Here is a 17,379-nt window from a genome sequence, read left to right on the forward strand (position 1 = left end):
AACACAAAAAGATCCTTGTCCCCATCCAGCCCCATGTCCCCATCCAGCGCTGTGTCCCCATCCAGGCCTGTGTCCCCATCCAGGCCTGTGTCCCCACAAGCTGTCCTGGGCCAGTGTCACCAGCAAAAGGCAGGAGTTTCACCCACAGAACCACCTCAGGGGGGACACTTCCCTGCACCATAGGGGATGCTTGGCATCCCCAGCCTGCTGGAGCCGCGACCCCCCTGTGGACCCACACTCCGTGGCAGCCCATGGGGCCAGCAGCCCCTGTGCCTGTCAACTGTCAGCAGTGCCCTGGGCTGCAGAGCCCACACCGGGCAGGGGACACAGCACAGGGGCTCCAGGGCCCTGCACGAGCCCCAAGCTGCTCCCTGGAGCTTCATTTTCTCCCAGCTCCAAGGATGGAAAACCTGGGATCCAAGCATGGAAAACTGTCAGTGCCGGCGGCTGCGGGAGGCAGCGCTGGGCTCCCCCCTCCTCCTCCTCCATAGCCCCCTCTTAATGAGGCAAAGGAAGCAGGAGCAGGCTGGAAGGTTTAAGGGGAGGCTTCCAGGCTGGGAGCAGGCAAAGGCGAAGGCGCCGCTGCCAGGCAGGAAAGGGCAGGAGGAGCCGGTGCCCCCGGTCCCCACGGGACTGCAGCACACCCGGAGCCACGGCCCCTCCGTCCTGCTCCCACCACACTTGCCCATCTTGGAGGGTGGCTACGAGGAGCTGGTGCAGGCAGCCAGATGTGTGCCAGTGCCCACGTGTGCCAGAGCCCACATGTGCCTTGGCAAGGCAGCAAAGGGGGTCAGGGGGTGCAAGGGACAAGTGCGGTCCCAGGGTAGGGATGCTCAGAGCTCTCTGCCCCAGGTCTGGGGCTTTGCAAGCAGCCGGAGCAAGGGGGACACAGAGAGCAGGGCGGCAGCAGCAGGGTTTTAGCAAGGGGGGAACAGCACCGAAGCACCCAAAGCAGCAGGGGCTGGGCCTGCACTCCAGGACACGGCCCAGGCTGGACGCCCCCAGCACAGCAAAGGGGCAGAAGGCACCCGCAGGAACCCCTGCATGAGCGGGGAAGCCACGATGGAGCTCAGCCCCAGGAGCAAGGGCCTTTGCCAGGCCCAAACCCAGCTCCCCCCAGGAGGGGGGCAAGAAGAAGCAGCCGATGTCTCTGCTCAGCCCTCTGCTTTGAACCAAACTATGTATTAAAAGGACACGTTAGTTCTTAGCATGCCCCATGTGTTGGCACTCGACACCCGGCAGGGATAAGAGAGGGGCTGGGAGGGAATGACAATAAATCATCTGGTGCAAAACACATCCAGGGCTGGGCTGGGAATGGGGGACAGGGAATGGGGGACAGGGAATGGGGGACAGGGAATGGGGGACAGGGAATGGGGGACAGGGAATGGGGGACAGGGCAGGGACTTGGGGGTGACTGTGAGGAGAAGAAACACTTAAGGGGAGCGCTGTGGGGCTGCAAGGAGGACGCAGAGGAAGGATCACAGAATCACAGAATCCCAAGGGTTGGAAGGGACCTCAAAAGATCATCTAGTCCAACCCCCCTGCAAGAGCAGGGTAACCTACAGTACATCACACAGGAACTTGTCCAGGCGGGCCTTGAATATCTCCAGTGTAGGAGACTCCACAACCCCCCTGGGTAACTGGGTTAGGGACACGGGGAGGGATCCGGGAGCCATCAGCGCAAGAGCTTCATTGGCTGGGGGCGGGCGCAAGGGGGACAGGGGTGAGGTCCTTGGGTCTCCTCCTGCTGCCCTTCCGGGTGCTGTTCCCCCAGCGAGGCTCTGAGGAAGACAAGAGCAGAGAAACAGATGAGGCAGCTCCTGGGCAACAGCAGCAAACCCAGAGCCCCTCCTGAGGAGGATCCAAGCCTCCTCCTGCCCACCCCTCTCCAAGGACCCTTCCCAAGGCTGTGGCTGCAGCCAGGAACAGCAAACCCCAAACGGCCTCTTCCAGCAGCACCAAACATCCCATTCCCAGGTGTTTGCCCCCCCCGACCTGAACGGGGCTGGCACAGCAGCAGCTCGCCGAGGCAGGGAGCACTCCCAGCGCCCATCACGCTGCAGGGAAAGGGCTTCCCTGGGTGCCTGCCTGGGTGCGGAGGAGCACAGGGCTCACCTGGGATGCGGGAGGGCTGCACACAGCTCTTGCTGCTGCGCTGCAGTTGGGCAGTGCAGCTCTGCAGCCCCCCCGGGCAGGGCAGGGCGACGCTGGCAAAGAGAAAGGGACCATTTCAAACCCGCAGGGCTCAGGGCAGAGGCCCCCCTCATCCCCAGCTGGCACAGGGGAGGTGGCACAGACACAGGCAAGGATGGGGGCTCGAGCCCCAGCGGGGAGCAGAGGCAGGAGCTGCCTGCACGGAGCACTGAGGGGCACAGGGGGCTGGTGCCTGTCTCACCTCTCCACTCGCCTCCGCCTCAGCGCAGGTGCTTTGGGGATGGAGGAGCTCTTCATGGCCAGCGCTGGGATGGGGGCTCTGTAGCCAAGGAAAAGAGGGTCAGCGCCAGGGGATTCCCCCAGGCTGCAGGGCCGCAGATCCCCAAACGCACACTGAGCCCATCCAGGGCAGCACTTACTTAGGCATGAAGGGGCCCTCCTGCTTTGCTTGCTGGCACTGACTCTTCTCCCTGTCCAAGCACTCTGAGTGGCGGACGGGAAGGGGCCCGATGGCGCTGGGGGATCTGCTGTCCGGGCAGACCTCAAAGGTCACATTGAGCTCATGGGCAGGCGGGGAGCACAGGTTCTGGGCAGCTGACACTGCCGGGGGCACATGGCTTTGGGGGACTGGTGCTGGGCAGGATTTGGGGGTGTAACCCAGTGGCACCGGGGAGCCAAGGGATGCTGGAGCTCCTGCTTCAAGCCAGGAAGTGCCAGGGCTCTCCGGACTGGGAATCTCCGCTGCCTTCCCACATCCCTGCTGCCGTTTCAATTGCCTCTTGACGCTGCGGCGAGGTCCTGATGGGGAGGCACCGCCCAGCCCAGACTTCCTGCTCTCAATCGGGCTGGAAGCCATGAGCACACGGCCGGAGAACGGAGCAGGCTGCTGCAGGCACTGCGGGGTGGGACTCAGCACCGGGGCACCGCACACGGTGACAGATGCCTCATCTAAAGCAGCAGGAAAGAAGCAGTCACCCCTCTGCCTGCAGCTCCCAGGAATGCCCGGAGCTCAGGGCATCTCCCTCTCCTCCAGCACCGCTCACTGGACTCTGCCCAACAAGCCCCACGGCAGTCATTTCCCAGCGGGGGTTTCCACCAAACCACATTAAACCCAGAGGAAAAGAGCCAGCACAAGGAATCCTGCCCCTGGCAGCCCAAAGGCACCAGCCTGCTCCCAGAGCAACTGCCTGTGGCAATGCCTGAGCTCTCCCAGGAACATGGGGTCTGCGCAGCCCACAGCTCGGCTGCTGGGTCCATGTGTTCGCAAGGAGGATGAGGAGGAAGAGCTCAGCCCTGGGCACACGTAGGCCGAGGACACAGCCAGGGTGACTTGGGCAAACAAACCACGGAGACAAAGGAGAGGGGCCAGCACCGACTGTCCCAGATCCAAATCCTCACCATCACAGCTCCACTTCGTCCTCTTGGCTGGGGGTGCCTCGCTGAGCTCTGCAGACCTGCTCAGAGGCCCAGCTTGCTCAGGGCTCCCACCAGTGTCCTGAGGGACCAGCTGGGCCAGTTCCTCAAGCACGAGGACCAAGTCAGGGGTGAGGAGGTTGGCAGCCTTCAGGACGGAACAGAGCTTCCGGATGCCACTCAGGCCAGAGGCCACAGGCCTGGGGACAGAGACAGGAACCAGTGAGCAGGAGACTTGAGCCAGTGTCACCAGGAACAGAGGCTCAGCACCACCAGCATCACCTCCGAGACACCAGCTCAGGTGGGGCAGGGCCCATTAGCAGAGCTCTGGGGGAAGAGAAGCCAATGGAAGCTGCGAGGTGCCCAAATGTCAATCTCTTGCTAGAGAAGAGCGAGCTGTGCGCTCAGCGCCTGCTTACAAGGGACCAGCCGGCACCTACAGACTTTTTGCTGCCCTTCAGGCACTCGATAGCTCGGCTGGAGACAGATCCAGGCCCACACCAAGGCCGGCTTCCCCCAGGAGACCTTTCTAAAGAGGTTCATTCTGCCAAGATGCTCGGGCAGAGCCATGAGCAGATGGTGCTGGGGGAGCCCTGCCAGGGCAGGACCCAGGGGAGCCAAGGCTGCAGCAAAGACTTCAGAGGCAGTTTCAGAACCAACAACACACACTTAAGACTCCAGCAGTTGCTGTGCCTGGAAACCTTCGCAGCTGGCATTTCCAGCAGAGATTATTCCATGGGATTAGATCCCAGGAGCCAAATCCCTTCTTGTACAGGGCAGGCAGTCATCTGAAAGCAAAGATGTGGGCCCGCCTTCATCTAGACCATCCCCAGGATGGTTACATGCAACAGCAGGGTGGACAGTCCACCTTCCCCAGGCAACCAAGAGGACACAGGGAGGGCAGGAGGACACTCACTTCTCTGTGCGGTGGCCGGACAGTCCCTGCAGAGGGCTGCTTCCTCCAAGTCCCAGCCGCAGATCTGCCCGAAGGGATGCTCTGGGTCTGCTGGCAGGCATTGCCTCTGGAGCCTGGAGCAATCACCCAACATTCCTTACCCATCCAGCCCATGGTAGCCCACATTTGAGCTGAGTTTGGTCCCCAAGATGCTTGTTCCCTGGGAAGTTAAGGGGTTTCGCTAACAAACCACAGCCCAGCACGTGCTGAGCCAGGACACATGGACCCGCCGAGCTCCTGCCACCGCCCAGCAGGCCCAGTGCATCCCGTGAGAGCCCCAGCTTCTTCTGGGCCCTGCTCATCACGCCAAGCCCTCCTGTGCTGCCCATCCCTCCTCTCACCTCGCCCTCCAATTCCAGCTGCATCTGAACAGGTAAACCAGCCCGCAGCTCCTGCTGCTCTCCATCATTCTCCCCCTCATCATCGAGGGCCAAGCATGTCTTTGGGACAGCTTCCTCCAACCTACAGAAGCCAGAGAAGCCGGCACTGAGCCAGAGAAGATCCTCTGGTGAAGCACCATTTTGCATGACAAGTTTTGGAATGGATCAAACACAAGACTGGGCCTTTGCAACCCAGCGTCCCTTGGTGCTTGCGTGCTCTGCTCCAGCAGGTTCAGAACCAAACCCGACCACAGTCGAGATGATGCTGCACACCAGCCGCTCCTCTGCTTTCTGACAGGCACTAGGCTCTTACCAGCACTAAAACCCTGCAGGCTCCTTGACACAGGGGACACCAGGAGGTCACACACAAAAGCTCTCTTGCTTCTTTTCCCCCCAGCCTCACCTGGGCAGCTCCACTGGGCTCACGCTGGAGGGAGCCTGGGGCCCTGCTGCCTGCTTCTCTGCCTCTCGGGCAGCATCCTCATAAGCACAAAGCTTTGCCCGCAGCTCTGCCACCTGCAAGGAAGGATCCTCTGTTCGCTCAGATGGTTTTATGACCCCTGGAGCTCAGAGGTTTGCATCCCAAACAGACCATAGCTGAAGGCAGAGCCCTGCCCTCCCCACCAGCATCTCACCTCCCCTTTCAGCTGCTCACACATCTTCACATATTCACAGACGTGGGAGGCAGAGCTGCACGTGCTGCTCTTCAGCTGCAGAGACAGGGACGAGAGAGAGGTTAAGGAAGCACTGGGGCAGCACATACCCTCTCCTGACACCGGAGCAGGGCAGCTCCTCAGCCTCCTCCAGGATGCAGGGTCCCCATGGAGCCCCAGGCTGCCTGCAGCAGACACAACCTGCACTCAGGGACCTACTGCCACAGTCACAAGCCTTTCTAGGCTCTGGGCCGGGGAGCTTTAGCAGAAGCCTGAGCACACACTGTCTGCAGCTCCATCAGCTGCTTTCTGCCCAGAGCAGCACCCCCAGGGCTGGAAAACTCACGCTGGGTAAGAGAGGCTCCCACTGATCTCCCCCAGCACGCAGCAGACTCCCTCCCATCCATCAGCAGCTCCCAAACACACAACACATCACCACCACCACCACGAGCTCCTCACCGACAGCTTGATCTCCTTGGCCCTGCTGGCATACTTGAGTGTGTTGTAGGTGTCCTCATAGGCCAGCACAGAGGGGCTCACCACCGCCACCATGACGCTGCGGCAGTTGCCACCCAGGCAGTCCTTCAGCAGGCGCGTCAGCTTGCTGTCCCGGTACGGGATGTGGCTTTGCTTGCTCTGTAGCAAGAGATCCAGGACCTGCTCAGCTCTTGGCCCTTGGGCACTCAGCTCCTAACCCTGAGGCACAAGGGGATGGCTGCGCTCACCCCCAGCACCAGCAGCACTGACACTTGAGGACACGGCTCACATTCAGCCAGCCCAGGGAGCCAGAGCCCAGCAGGGCCATGTGGGGAACAGCGTTACCTTCGCATCAGCCAAGGCGTTGATGACGTTGATGAGGGCCAGCAGCGAGCGGTTGATGTTGGCCCCCTCCCGCAGCCGCTCTCCCCCGGTGTTGGCGACCGACACCCGCTCTGAGCCTGCCAGGTCGATCAGGCTCATCTTGGCCACCTTCAGACCCCGACTGAGGCTGCCAGTGCAGTCGTGCTGCTTCACATGGATCTGTGAGGACAGAGATGGGTGAGGCCGCAGCTCCACAAGGCTCATGGGGGCCGTGGCTGGAGGCGGCTCAACAGCAGGGCAAGAGGCTGATGTTTAGAACAGGATGGCCAAGTGGATCGTGTGGGCTGTGGGGCAGAGAGGAGCCTGGCACGCCAAGAAGAGAAGCCAAAACCTCAGTGAGGGGACAAACAGCAAAACCATGGAAGGGATCCTGCAGGAAGTGACAGAGCTGTGGAAAATAATCAGCATCTCCTATGCGTGGTGCACAAGCAGGGCAGAGCCGGCTGGGTCCCCAAAGGGCAAAACACCACCCAGAGCCCCAGCACCAGCGGATTTTGTCAAACTCAAGGCACCAATGGGGGGGCTACAAGCCCTCAAAAGAAGGGGCTCTCTGTGCCCCCTTGCAGGCATCAGCCAGGGCTTTCAGTGCTGGGCCCAGATCCCAGCTGGTGAGGGCAAGGAGGGACACAGCCACCAAGACTCATCTGGCAGCATCCTTCCTCTTCTGCATCCCTGAAGGTCTCCCTGGAGAATGCAAATACTTTCCCCACAGCCTTCAAACACACTCAGCCCCCAAGGAACAACGCCTGCACAGACTGGAGATGCCATGGAAGTGCTGGAGCCCACTAACAGGTCCTGCATCCTCACCCGACTGTGGCTCGCCTGCCAGGAGGCAAAGCTGGCAGCGGGAAGGGCACATTTCCAGCACAGCGAATGGATTCACAGCAGGCAGCAATCCAGCACCCCCCAACAAACCCAGCTGGGATGCCAGCTGGAAAAGCATCCAGACACCTGGACTTCCCCCTGGAAGCAGCCACGGATGAGACACCAGGTTTAGACTGAAACTGCAGTCAGAGCCCTCCGTCTGCGCACACAGCCGTGACCGCCCTGCTCATTCAGGAGAGGGCCCGGCTGGAACTGAAACCAACTGGCAGGTTTGCACAGGAAAGCACCAAGAAACTGGGGAGCCAATTCACAGAGCCCCTGCGGGAGGGCAATTCCCAGCTCAGTGCCAAGGGAGACACCATGGAGGAGACAGCCTGCTCCAGGCACCCTTTGCTCTGGCTCAGGTTTCAGGGACAGCTCCCACACCTTGAGTCAACAAGAGTGAAAAGCACACAGTGAAGTTGCAGCCCCAAGAGACAGAACACCAAGCTGAGAGCATGGAGCTGCCTGGGAGGCGTGGCCACCAGCATGACCAGTACCTCCCGTTCTGCAGCAGCGTGGCCAGGGCCCTGCTCAGCCCCATACCTCTGTTTGCAGGGCTACAACCACTCTGCTTTACCCCATGGCACATGAGGAGCAGGGGCAGGAACCCCAGGCCTGGCATGGCCTTGCTTCCTCGTCCCTTTTTAAGCACAAACCCCTGTGACACTGCAGCCACCAGCCCTCACCTGGAAGATGGCATGCAAGCGGGAGGAGACAGCGTTGGCGTCAGTGGGATGCTGCGTCCGGTTTCGGTTGCCATTGGCCAACATCTCCAGAAGCTGCTCTGCTGAGGCAGGCTGGGAGAGAACAGGGAGAGGGATGATACCAGTGTGCCCCATCTGCAGGCACAGACACAACCCGACCCAGAGCACCCACAACCCCGGCATTCTGCAGCACAGTGGGCCTTGTTTCAGCTCAGGCTCATGTTTGCTGCCAGCCAGGAGCTGTGCAGGTGGCACCCCCCTATCTTCAGACACCCCCATCTCCAGCACACGTCTGCTTTCAGAGCTGGTGGGGTGCAGCACTGCCCGTTTTTATACCCAGTGTGCCCATTTTAATACCTACCTGGTGGAAGGAGAGGCCCTGAACCACAGCTCCTCGCTCAGGATCCTCCCGGATAGCCAGCGGTCCCTTGGGCTCCAGCAGGTCATAGATCTGCTCGTTGTACACCTGAAGTAGGGAACTCACTGTAAGGCTGAGGTTTGGCTCCCCAGTGGTGAGCAGGGAGAGGAGCTCTGTAGCCCAGGGTCACACATGACCTCGTGTCCCACCCCCAACACCCCCTCCAGGACGTCACTGCACCCAGAGCCGCTGATGGTGCCCTAGGGGACAGCTCAGGAGGGCTTTCAGAGCAACGCACTTGGCCACAGCTCCTCTAAAGCCTTTCCAGGCAGGAACCCCTCATTGCTACGTGCACCGTGGCAAGGAGGAGAAAATGCCCCGATTCCAGACAGGAGAAACCAGGAACACCAGTTCATTGAACTGGCAGGCTGAGCATGCTTCCAGCTGGGCTCTAGGGCTGCCCTGGGGACACTGGGTACCCTGAACGTGGCACTACAGGGTCTGCATCAACCCCGAATCTTAGTGACAGTGACCCAGTTGCGGCAGCCACAATGCACCTCCTGGTAGGAGACTAGGACCTCACAGCTCTTCTCCTGCTTTCTGGCCTCCATCCTCCTGTACAGCTCCACCATGGTGAAGTACATGATGCCAGGGCTGTGCTCCGAGCCCAGCATGGTGTGGGTTTTCCCTGCTCCGGTCGTGCCATAGGCAAACACTGAGAGGAGAAAGGGCGGATGGGTGAAAGCCTGACTGGGAGCAGCAGAACGTCCGCTCCTTGCTGCAGAGGAGATGTGGAGATCTTCCCGCAGCAACCCCTGCAGCAGGGCTCGCTCACAGGCTCCCAGAGACGAGGCAAAGCCCATTACCCTCTGCACTACCGGCAGGAGCCTTCAGTGCAGGTCATTTCCTCAGTTCAGCCTCTCCCATTTAGCAGAAGCAGAATGGGTCCCCAAACCATCACCGTTTGGATGCTGCAGTCGCCTCCAAACTCTTCCCTTTAATAAACCAAGCAGCCCCATTCCCCCATCTCTCACCAGAATGGGTTTCTCCATCCAGCCCTCGTAATTCATCTTATTTTTCCACCCCAGCCTTTCAACACCCTCTCTATAGCATCATCATCAGAGCAGGACACACTGATCTAGAGAGCCTCAGCCCTTCTCCCTGTTAGCAGCACTCGATGCCTCGCAACTCTCTCCTTTGAGGATCCTGGAGCTCTTTTATGCAGATAGAGACACGAGACATGCCTGCCAGGTGGGCACAGTGACAGAGGCAGGCTTCAGCGCCTCGCCGAGCACACGGGGAGCCAGGAATAGCATCCTGCAGCGCCAGGGCCCCGCTCGGCACACGAGGAGACGGGAGCGCGGTGTCTCCCGCTCGGTGCCTGCCTCGCACAAGTGATGGGCTCATTAAGGCACCGTCTGCTGACGGCCTGCAAACGGCACAGGGCCTGCAGCACCATGAGAGGAGCTTTCAGGCCCAGCTTCATGGAGCTGCCAGGCTGGGAGATGCTCAGGAGGGGCACAGCAACCCCCAGAGCACCCCAAGACGTGGCTGCTTCACCCCAGATCCCCCTCTGAAACCCAGCATCCCCTGTGGATGCAGCCCCACATCCAACCTACCTTCACTCCTGCCACAGTGCTCTGCTCACTCCCCTTCAGGTCAGTGCCCACCACAACCCACAGGTCCCTCCCAGTCACACAGATCCCAGCCTGCACCCAGCTCCTGGGTTAACCCATCACAAGCGCAAGGCTTCCCACTCCTCTGTGTTAAGCTACACACCATTCTGGTTCGCCTTTCCCAGCCCAGCCGGGGCTCTCCCACAAACCACATCACATCCTGACCACACTTGCCATCACTAAGGGATGCCACCGACCAGTTGAAGGCTGCAGGTTTTGCACTGCTCTTGTGCCTCCCCCCACCACCTGCCTGCGGGCCCCCAAACTAAACCCACAGCTCTCCCAACAGACGGGGCAGGAGCTCCCAAAGGCTCCAAGCCATTCGGCAGCTCTCACCAGAGCAGTTGTAGCCCTCGAGGACGCTGTCCAGCAGCTCGGAGGTGGTGTGCTGGAACACCTCCTCCTGCGTGGCCTCTTCCCCAAAGACCCGGTCGAAGACAAAGTCCAGGCCCTTGCCCTTGGGCCCACGCGTGGGCAGCGCGCTGCCGGGGGGAGCCCCGGGCCCCGCGGGGGTGAGGACGATGCCGCGCTGGTTAACGACGTGCACGACCCGGGGCAGGGCCTGCTCACTGCGGGCCAGGGGCCGCACACGCACCACCACAGCCACGGTGCCCTCCTCGGGCGGGGGGCACGGCCCCATGGGGGCAGCAGGGGCAGGCACCAGGCAGGCAGCAGGGGCAGGCAGCAGGCTGGCAGCAGGGGCAGGCAGCAGGCTGGCAGCAGGGGCAGGCACCAGGCAGGCAGCAGGGGCAGGCACCAGGCAGGCAGCAGGGGCAGGCCCCCGGCTGCTGGCACGGCTCAGCTCCGAGCTCCGACGTCTCTCAACGGACCTCGCACACCCTGGGGGAGGGCAACGGCTCAGCGCGGGGGAAGCGTTTAAAGCGGGGGGGTCACCGCTGTAACCCCCAACTGCCTCCCCCACGGCCCCACATCCCCCCCACCCCGGCACCGACCCCCGACCCCCCTCCGGGCCCCCACAGCCACTCACCCCCTCCAGGGCCCTGCCCCACCGCCCTCCCTGACGCCTCGGACCCCTCACACCTGCTCCCTTCCGGCCCCACATCGCCCCACATCGCCCCCTAAGCCCCACTCGCTCGCCCCCGCCACAGCCCCCACCTCCTCTCTCCACAGCGGCCGCCGCTCCGGAGTCAAACGGAAGCTCAATACCCGCCCTCTCTCCTGATTGGTCTCCTTGCCACGCCTCCCCTCCCATTGGCTCCTAGCGGGACGCGCCCCTCGAGGTGCCCCATGGGAGTTGTAGTCCCGCCGTGCCCTGGCCGGCCGCCATCTTCGCTCCGTGCCCATCCTTCCCGCGGCCTCGGTGCCGGGGCGGGCCCTGAGGCGGCAGAGCCGGCGGTGCCAGCGGGCAGAGAGCAGAGCGGGGCCCGCGGGGGGCTCGGGGGCTGGAGTCTGCCTCTGGCGGCCCCGGCACTCAGGAGCCTCCCGGGCAGTGAGTGCTGAGGGGCGAGCCCCACCGCGGGGCCCCCTGCACGGCCCCAGCGGCTCCGTCCTCGAACCGCCCCCAGGAGGAGGCCGCTGGCCCCGGGCCCCCGCTGGCGGCTCCTGCCCGTGCCGAGCCCGCGGGGACGGCGGAGTGAGCCCGAGGGTGCCCCCGGCTCCAAGGAGCCCGACCCCATCCCCGCGCCGGGCCCGGGGCCGCCGTGGCCCTGAGGGGCCCCCTCCATGGGGCGCTGGGGGCAGCGCCGTGGGGGCGGTGGCACCGGCGGTGTCCGCATGGGGCCGGCACAGGGGCCCCCGGAGTGAGCCCGTCCCGGGGCGGCGGCACAAGGAAGGGGCCGTGGGCTCTGCCCCACGTGGGGACACAGACAGCAGCCGGGCGGAGGTCACAGCTCTGCTTTACCATGGAGCCCCCCCCGGCCCAGTGCAGCCCCCCCAGTGCACAGGGCTGGGCCGGGGGGCACCTTCGCAGACATCTCCATGTCCTGTGCAGCTGTAGGGCAGGACCCCCCCGGCCCCGGCATCGTGGGGAGGCAGTGGGGAGCCACGGGGCCAAGCGGGGCACGCGGCCGGGGAATGGGGGTGCAGTGGGGCAGCACGGGGGGGTCCCCAGCTTCTGGCTGCCCCCCAAACCCCGGATTAGCAGCCCTGGGGTCAGCCGATGGGAAAGAGGGGTTGTGGGGCACCACAGATGGCTTGGAGCACTGCGGGGGGATGCTGTGGGGCTGGTCAGCAGTAAGGAGAGGCTATAGGGCTGGACAGCAGTGGGGAGAAACCGTGGGGCTGGACAGCAGCAGGGGGATGCTGTGGGGCTGGGGGGGGGGGGGGGGTCAGTGGAAGTCACCGTGGGTTGGGGGGATTCTGTTGGGCCAGACCACAGCAAGGGGATGCCATGGGGCAGGACGGTCAGTGGGGGATGCCGGGGGGCGATGCCGTGGGTCCGGGCTCAGTCCGAGTAGATGATGAAGCCGGAGAAGGTGCTGTACTTGTTGTTGTTGCCGCCGTGGGCTTTGCCCCCGTCCAGCTTGATGAAGACCTCGTCGCCCGCATCCAGGTGCAGGATGACGCTGTTGCTGGCGTAGTCGTAGTTCTGGTCGGCGTCCTGGGCGATGGCGCTGGCCCGGACCTGCGCAGGGGACACCGCGTTACCTGGCTCGGCGCCTCGGATCCCGTGGGATACCCAGATCCCAGCTCGCGCAGAGCCGGGGTGCGGTGTGGGGAGCCCTGGGTGCCCACCCATGGGTGAACGGGTCCTGGGTGGAGGTGGCCGCTCCAAGCATCACCCAGAGCCTCGCCTCGAGCTGGCAGGTCTGGGTTTGGATGGGGGACGATGGCATGGACATAGGACCATGGCTCCGGATTTGGATGCGGGCCCACAGCTCAGACATGGGAGCCCAGCTCTGGATTCAGAAGCATGCTGACAGCTCCGGCACGGCCCCCGGCTCCAGGTTTGGGTGCAGGAGCACGGCTCGGACGTGGGACCATGGCTGCGGGTGCAGGCACAGGATCGAGATGTGGCACCAGAGCTCTGACATGGACCTGGCTCCAGGTCTGGATGGCTCAGACATAGCTCCAGATCCAGATGTGGGACCACGTCCTGCGCACAGGACCCCATCTCCCAGCCCAGCCCCAAACCAACTTAATGAACCCAGCGCATCCCCACAAGCTCCATGGGGACCATGAACATGTGGTGAGCTCGAACCCCCCCCAAACCCAGCCTTGAGCTCAGCCAGCTCCCAGCCCGCTGCGGAGCAGGATGCTGGAGGACAAGGCCAGGAGGTGCCGGCAGAGCTGGAGCTGCCTGGAAGCTCTGTGGCTGGAGCCTGCTGCTGCTGCAGCATCATTTGGGTAATCAAATCTACGCCGGCGCCTTGCAGGGCCGTGGTGTGGCGCTGGGTGACAGTGACAAGCTGGCAGGTAAAACCCCAAGCGAAAGGCAGACGTGATGGTCCTAATTACAACCGACGAGAATGGGCTTTTAATTGGATCACGCCAGGCAGAGAGGCACCGACGAGAGGCTGCGGGGTCGCAGATGGGGGGTGGGAAGGAGGGGTGTCCCCATGGAGCCCTGTCAGTTGCCCCTAGGACAGCGTCCCAGGGGTGCGCTTCGCCCTGGGAGTGCAGCTGCTGCTCCCCATGCTCACAGGAGGCCTGCGATGGGGGGGGGCAAGCACTGTTAACTCTGGAACCTACTGACAGCGCAGCAGGCGGTCCCATAGGGCTTGCTCTCATGCAGCCGTATCCTCCGTGCCATCACCATCACCCTGAGTCTACCCCAGCACCACGGGGGTCCCTGTCCCCAAGGCTCACCGTGGGTCACAGTGCCCCGGTCTCCAGGGAATGCTGCCTCGCCGGGGGTTGTGTGAGGAAGAGGAGCAGGGGAAGAAGCACAGGGGGAAGGAAAGCGAGGAAGAGCCTTGGCGCTGGGCTCTGCTGCCATCGTCCCCCCCTGCAGCCATTGCCGCTCGCTGCCATCCCTCTTCCCTCGGCACCGTGTGCCCTGGCACTCACCAGGGCCAGGCCGAGCCCCTGCCACCAGGGCCCCCCGCCATGGCCTCACGCCCCTCATCCTGCTCCGTGCCTCAGTTTCCCCATGCCACAGCCAGAGGTGGAAACCATGGGGGGACACACGGCCCCCGGAGCCGGCTCTGCCACAGCCGCTGCCGCTGCCCCCAGTGACAGCGCTGGGGGTGTCACCATCCCTGGGGACACTGCAGGATGGTCCCCAGTGTCCCTGCTGCACCCAAGGGCCCTGGGCTGTTGGGGTACGGGGTGCTCCTGTGTAGAGGCTGAGCCACTCGGTGCCTGGGGGACACCATGGCCCAGGACGCCCAGTGTGTGTCAATGGGCACCCCCCACCCAAGAACCCACAAGTGTGGTGGTGGGTGCCGCTCCTCGGCCCCCCCTGGCCAGGGCAGTGGGTGCCCTCCAGGACCCCCGGCAGTGCCCCCACAGACAGGGTCCCCTGGGGACCCCAAAACCACCCGGTTCCGAGCCAGCACCTCCCGTCCCGCTGCCCCTCTGCCTTCATCCCTGGCTAAGGCAACCCGGAGCCGTTGCCACTAATGAAGCACCAGGAGCAGCTCCCCGAGCACGGGCTCCCCAGGCTCTCATTAGCTCCAGCCCCGACACGGCGGTGATGGGCTGCGCCCCAAACCGGCAGCGCCCAGAGGAGACAGAGGGCTCAGAGCGGGGGGGGGCCAAGCTCTGATTGCCTTGGAGAATACCGGGATTGAACCGAATCCACTGGGAAACCCCCTGGGACCTCCCAGCTTTGCCAGGGACGGGGCGGTTTAGCAACGACCCCCCCCGCAGTTAACGCAGGGTGTAAAGACCGGGGGCATTTGGGGGGTACCCGTCTCAGTCCGAGCCGAAGCGCTCCCGAGCGGCTGCTTCAGCACCACCGGAGCCGTGACAGCTCCTCAGTAATTAACAACCCGTTAATTGAGCTGCAGCCCCCGGCCGGGGGGTCCGCATCCATCCGCTCCCATCCACCCCACACGGGCTGGAGCGCGCAGAGGGAGGGGAGGAGGTTGGGAACGGTTGGGGGGGTCCCCAATACTATTCCAGGGGGGAAAAAAGGGGGTGAGGGGGGTGCTGGGGGGGTGCTCGGTCCGGAGCTTGGGGGAAAGACCCAGGTGTCACTGCGACCCCCCCGGCATTTGGGGGAGACAAAAGAAATGAACCAAAGGGAAGGAAATGGCAACTGTTTGGATGTGGGGCTCCTGCTCTCGCTCCGGGGGGGGCCGTGCAGGGCCCCCCCTCTCCCCCCCCCCCCCCCCCCCCGGCTGCTGTTTGGGTTGATAACTCCGTGTTGGGTTAATTCCGCGCTGTACGTCCTGAGGACGGGGCTGCACCGCGGGGCTTGGTGCCGGCAGAAAACGCTGGGAAGCGGGAGCAGGGTGGGATGGATCCCGCCGGTGACAGCCAAGGGGATGGGGCTCGGGTGAGGCTTCGGGGGTCAGGGCCATGTCTTGTGCCCCGGCTTGTGACTGGGGGGGGACACGGGGTGGGGAAGGGGCCGCGGTTTGGGCATCACCCGAGCGCCGCGGGGATGGAGAGGCTGTGTCCGGGCATGGGGAGCGTTTCCGGATGGATTGGGCTGGGGGGAATGCTTGGGGGGGGGGGAAACAACGGAGACAGCCTCGAGGTGCCCCCCCCCCCCATGTTGTCCCCCCCATAATATCCCCACACAGCCCGTGCAGGGATGGGGACATCTCTCCTGACACAGCAGCAGCAGCAGAGCCGGCTCCGGGCTGGGGGTGCAGCACCCCTAAAGCGGGGCAGGCGCTGCCCCCCTCCAGGCCACCACAGGCACTGACCTCTGTGGAGGAGCCTTGTCCCCCCCCCAAAAGGGCAGTGCAGAGGGGCCGGGGGGGGCAGAACACTTGGGGGGCCACCCCAGAGGCACAGCTAAGGATGGGACTGAGGGGACCCTTGGGGACACATCAGGGCAGCGCGGACGTGGAGCACCCAGGGGAGCATCTCCAGGGATGAGGACCCTGCGGATGCACCCAGAGCCCACCATCGCTACCGGGAGAAGGATGGAGCATCCTGGGGGAGCTTGCCCAGGGCTGGGAGAAGGATGTGGCCCAGCGGGAATGCACCCAGAGCCCATCGTGTCGTTAGGAGAAGGACAGGGCACCCCAGGGGTGCATCTCGATGGCCAGGAGAAGGATGTGGCACCCTGGGGAAGCACCCAGAGCTCATCACTGCCACCGGGAGAGGGACAGAACACCCTGGGGGTACATCTCTGGGAATGGGAAAAGGATGGGGCACCCTGGAGGTGCACCCGGAGCCCACCATCACCTCTGGGAGAAGGATGGAGCACCCCAGCGATGCATCCCTGGGGCCAGGAGAAGGACAGAGCACCCCAAGGGTGCACCCAGAGCCCACCATTGCTACGGGGAGGATGTGGCATGCTCTGGATGCATCCCTAAGATAGGAAAAGCACGGAGGACCCCAGGGAAGCACCCAGAGCTATCATTGCTACGGGGAGAAGGATGTGGCAATCTCTGGATGCAGCCCTAGGATAGGAAAAGCACGGAGCACCCCAGGGAAGCACCCAGAGCCCATCACTGCCACTGGGAGAAGAGATGGGGCACCCTTAGGAAGCCCCCAGAGCCCGTCCCCGGTGTGTGGGGGGCAGCAGCAGGTCCCGTCCCCGCGGTGGGGCTGGCAGCCGGGATGCCCAGCCCTTACCTGGCCGTTCTTGCAGAGGTCGGCCCACATGCTGGTGCCATCGCCGCCGCGCATCAGGACGTGGTAGGTGAAGAAGTAGGTGCCGGGGATGGCGCAGGTGAACTTGCCCGAGGCGGCGTCGTAGCTGTTGCCCAGGTTGGTGACCACGTCGTCGAACTTGAGCACCTCGTAGCCCTCGTGGGGGTTCTTGAGGCCGGCGTAGAAGGCGACGCGCGGCACCGTGCTGTAGGTGGCGGCGCTCACCGCGCCCGTAGCCCCCGGTCCCGGCAATCCCGGCGGTCCCGGTCGCCCCGCTTCACCCCGTGCCCCCGCGGGTCCCGGTGGTCCCGGTTCTCCCGGCGGTCCCGGTGGTCCCGGTTTCCCCGGTCGGCCCGGTTTGCCTTGAGGACCTTGCACCAGGGTGGAGGGCGGCGGGAGGGGGCCTCGTTCCGCCGGTTGCGGGGGGGCGGCGGCGGGGCCGTAGGGCTCGCAGACCATGCGGCAGGTCCCCAGCATCTCGTAGCGGCCGTCGGTCCCGGCGGAGCTCACCAGCACCGGGATGAGCACCACCAGCACCAGCACCATCACCACCCCCGCCGCGGCCGCCAGCAAAGTTTTCCGGCCCAGGCTGAGCCGCCGCCCGGCCGGGGCGCGCTGCCGCCCGGGGGGGGCAATGGTGCCGGTGGGGGGGAGCAGGGCGGCGGCAGCGGTGGCGTGGG

General features: G+C 64.0%; 2 protein-coding genes across 2 annotated transcripts; both read right to left on the reverse strand.

Moving 5' to 3' along the window:
• Nucleotides 1-1,641: 1,641 nt before the first annotated feature.
• Nucleotides 1,642-11,163, reverse strand: KIF18B (kinesin family member 18B). The gene is made up of 16 exons (XM_065699071.1): nucleotides 11,138-11,163; nucleotides 10,358-10,861; nucleotides 8,903-9,060; nucleotides 8,349-8,453; nucleotides 7,970-8,080; nucleotides 6,378-6,575; nucleotides 6,015-6,191; nucleotides 5,538-5,612; nucleotides 5,306-5,418; nucleotides 4,864-4,984; nucleotides 4,484-4,596; nucleotides 3,553-3,767; nucleotides 2,574-3,102; nucleotides 2,396-2,473; nucleotides 2,116-2,207; nucleotides 1,642-1,781 (listed from the first exon to the last, which is right to left on the reverse strand). Exons 2-16 carry the CDS (start codon nucleotides 10,659-10,661, stop codon nucleotides 1,690-1,692), a joined length of 2,481 nt encoding a protein of 826 aa, XP_065555143.1. The 5' UTR covers nucleotides 10,662-10,861; nucleotides 11,138-11,163; the 3' UTR covers nucleotides 1,642-1,689.
• Nucleotides 11,164-11,763: 600 nt separating this feature from the next.
• On the reverse strand, nucleotides 11,764-17,379 carry C1QL1 (complement C1q like 1). The gene is made up of 2 exons (XM_065699116.1): nucleotides 16,682-17,379; nucleotides 11,764-12,605 (listed from the first exon to the last, which is right to left on the reverse strand). The coding sequence occupies exons 1-2, from the start codon at nucleotides 17,243-17,245 to the stop codon at nucleotides 12,426-12,428; spliced, it is 744 nt and encodes a 247-aa protein (XP_065555188.1). The 5' UTR covers nucleotides 17,246-17,379; the 3' UTR covers nucleotides 11,764-12,425.

This window comes from Lathamus discolor, chromosome 20 (genome assembly GCF_037157495.1).
Source record: "Lathamus discolor isolate bLatDis1 chromosome 20, bLatDis1.hap1, whole genome shotgun sequence".
Lineage (NCBI taxonomy): Eukaryota > Metazoa > Chordata > Aves > Psittaciformes > Psittacidae > Lathamus > Lathamus discolor.

Bases quoted from the DNA above. Each gene is read 5' to 3' on its own strand.
- KIF18B (XM_065699071.1), bottom strand. From the start codon at position 10,661: ATGGGGCCGTGCCCCCCGCCCGAGGAGGGCACCGTGGCTGTGGTGGTG. The intron at 5,613-6,014 runs GTGAGGAGCTCG...CTGTCTCTGCAG, and splicing joins CCAAGGAGATCAAGCTGTCG to CTGAAGAGCAGCACGTGCAG. The intron at 4,597-4,863 runs GTGAGAGGAGGG...TGATTGCTCCAG, and splicing joins AGCTGGAATTGGAGGGCGAG to GCTCCAGAGGCAATGCCTGC.
- C1QL1 (XM_065699116.1), bottom strand. From the start codon at position 17,245: ATGGTGCTGGTGCTGGTGGTGCTCATCCCGGTGCTGGTGAGCTCCGCC. The intron at 12,606-16,681 runs GTAAGGGCTGGG...TCCCCTGCGCAG, and splicing joins ACCTCTGCAAGAACGGCCAG to GTCCGGGCCAGCGCCATCGC.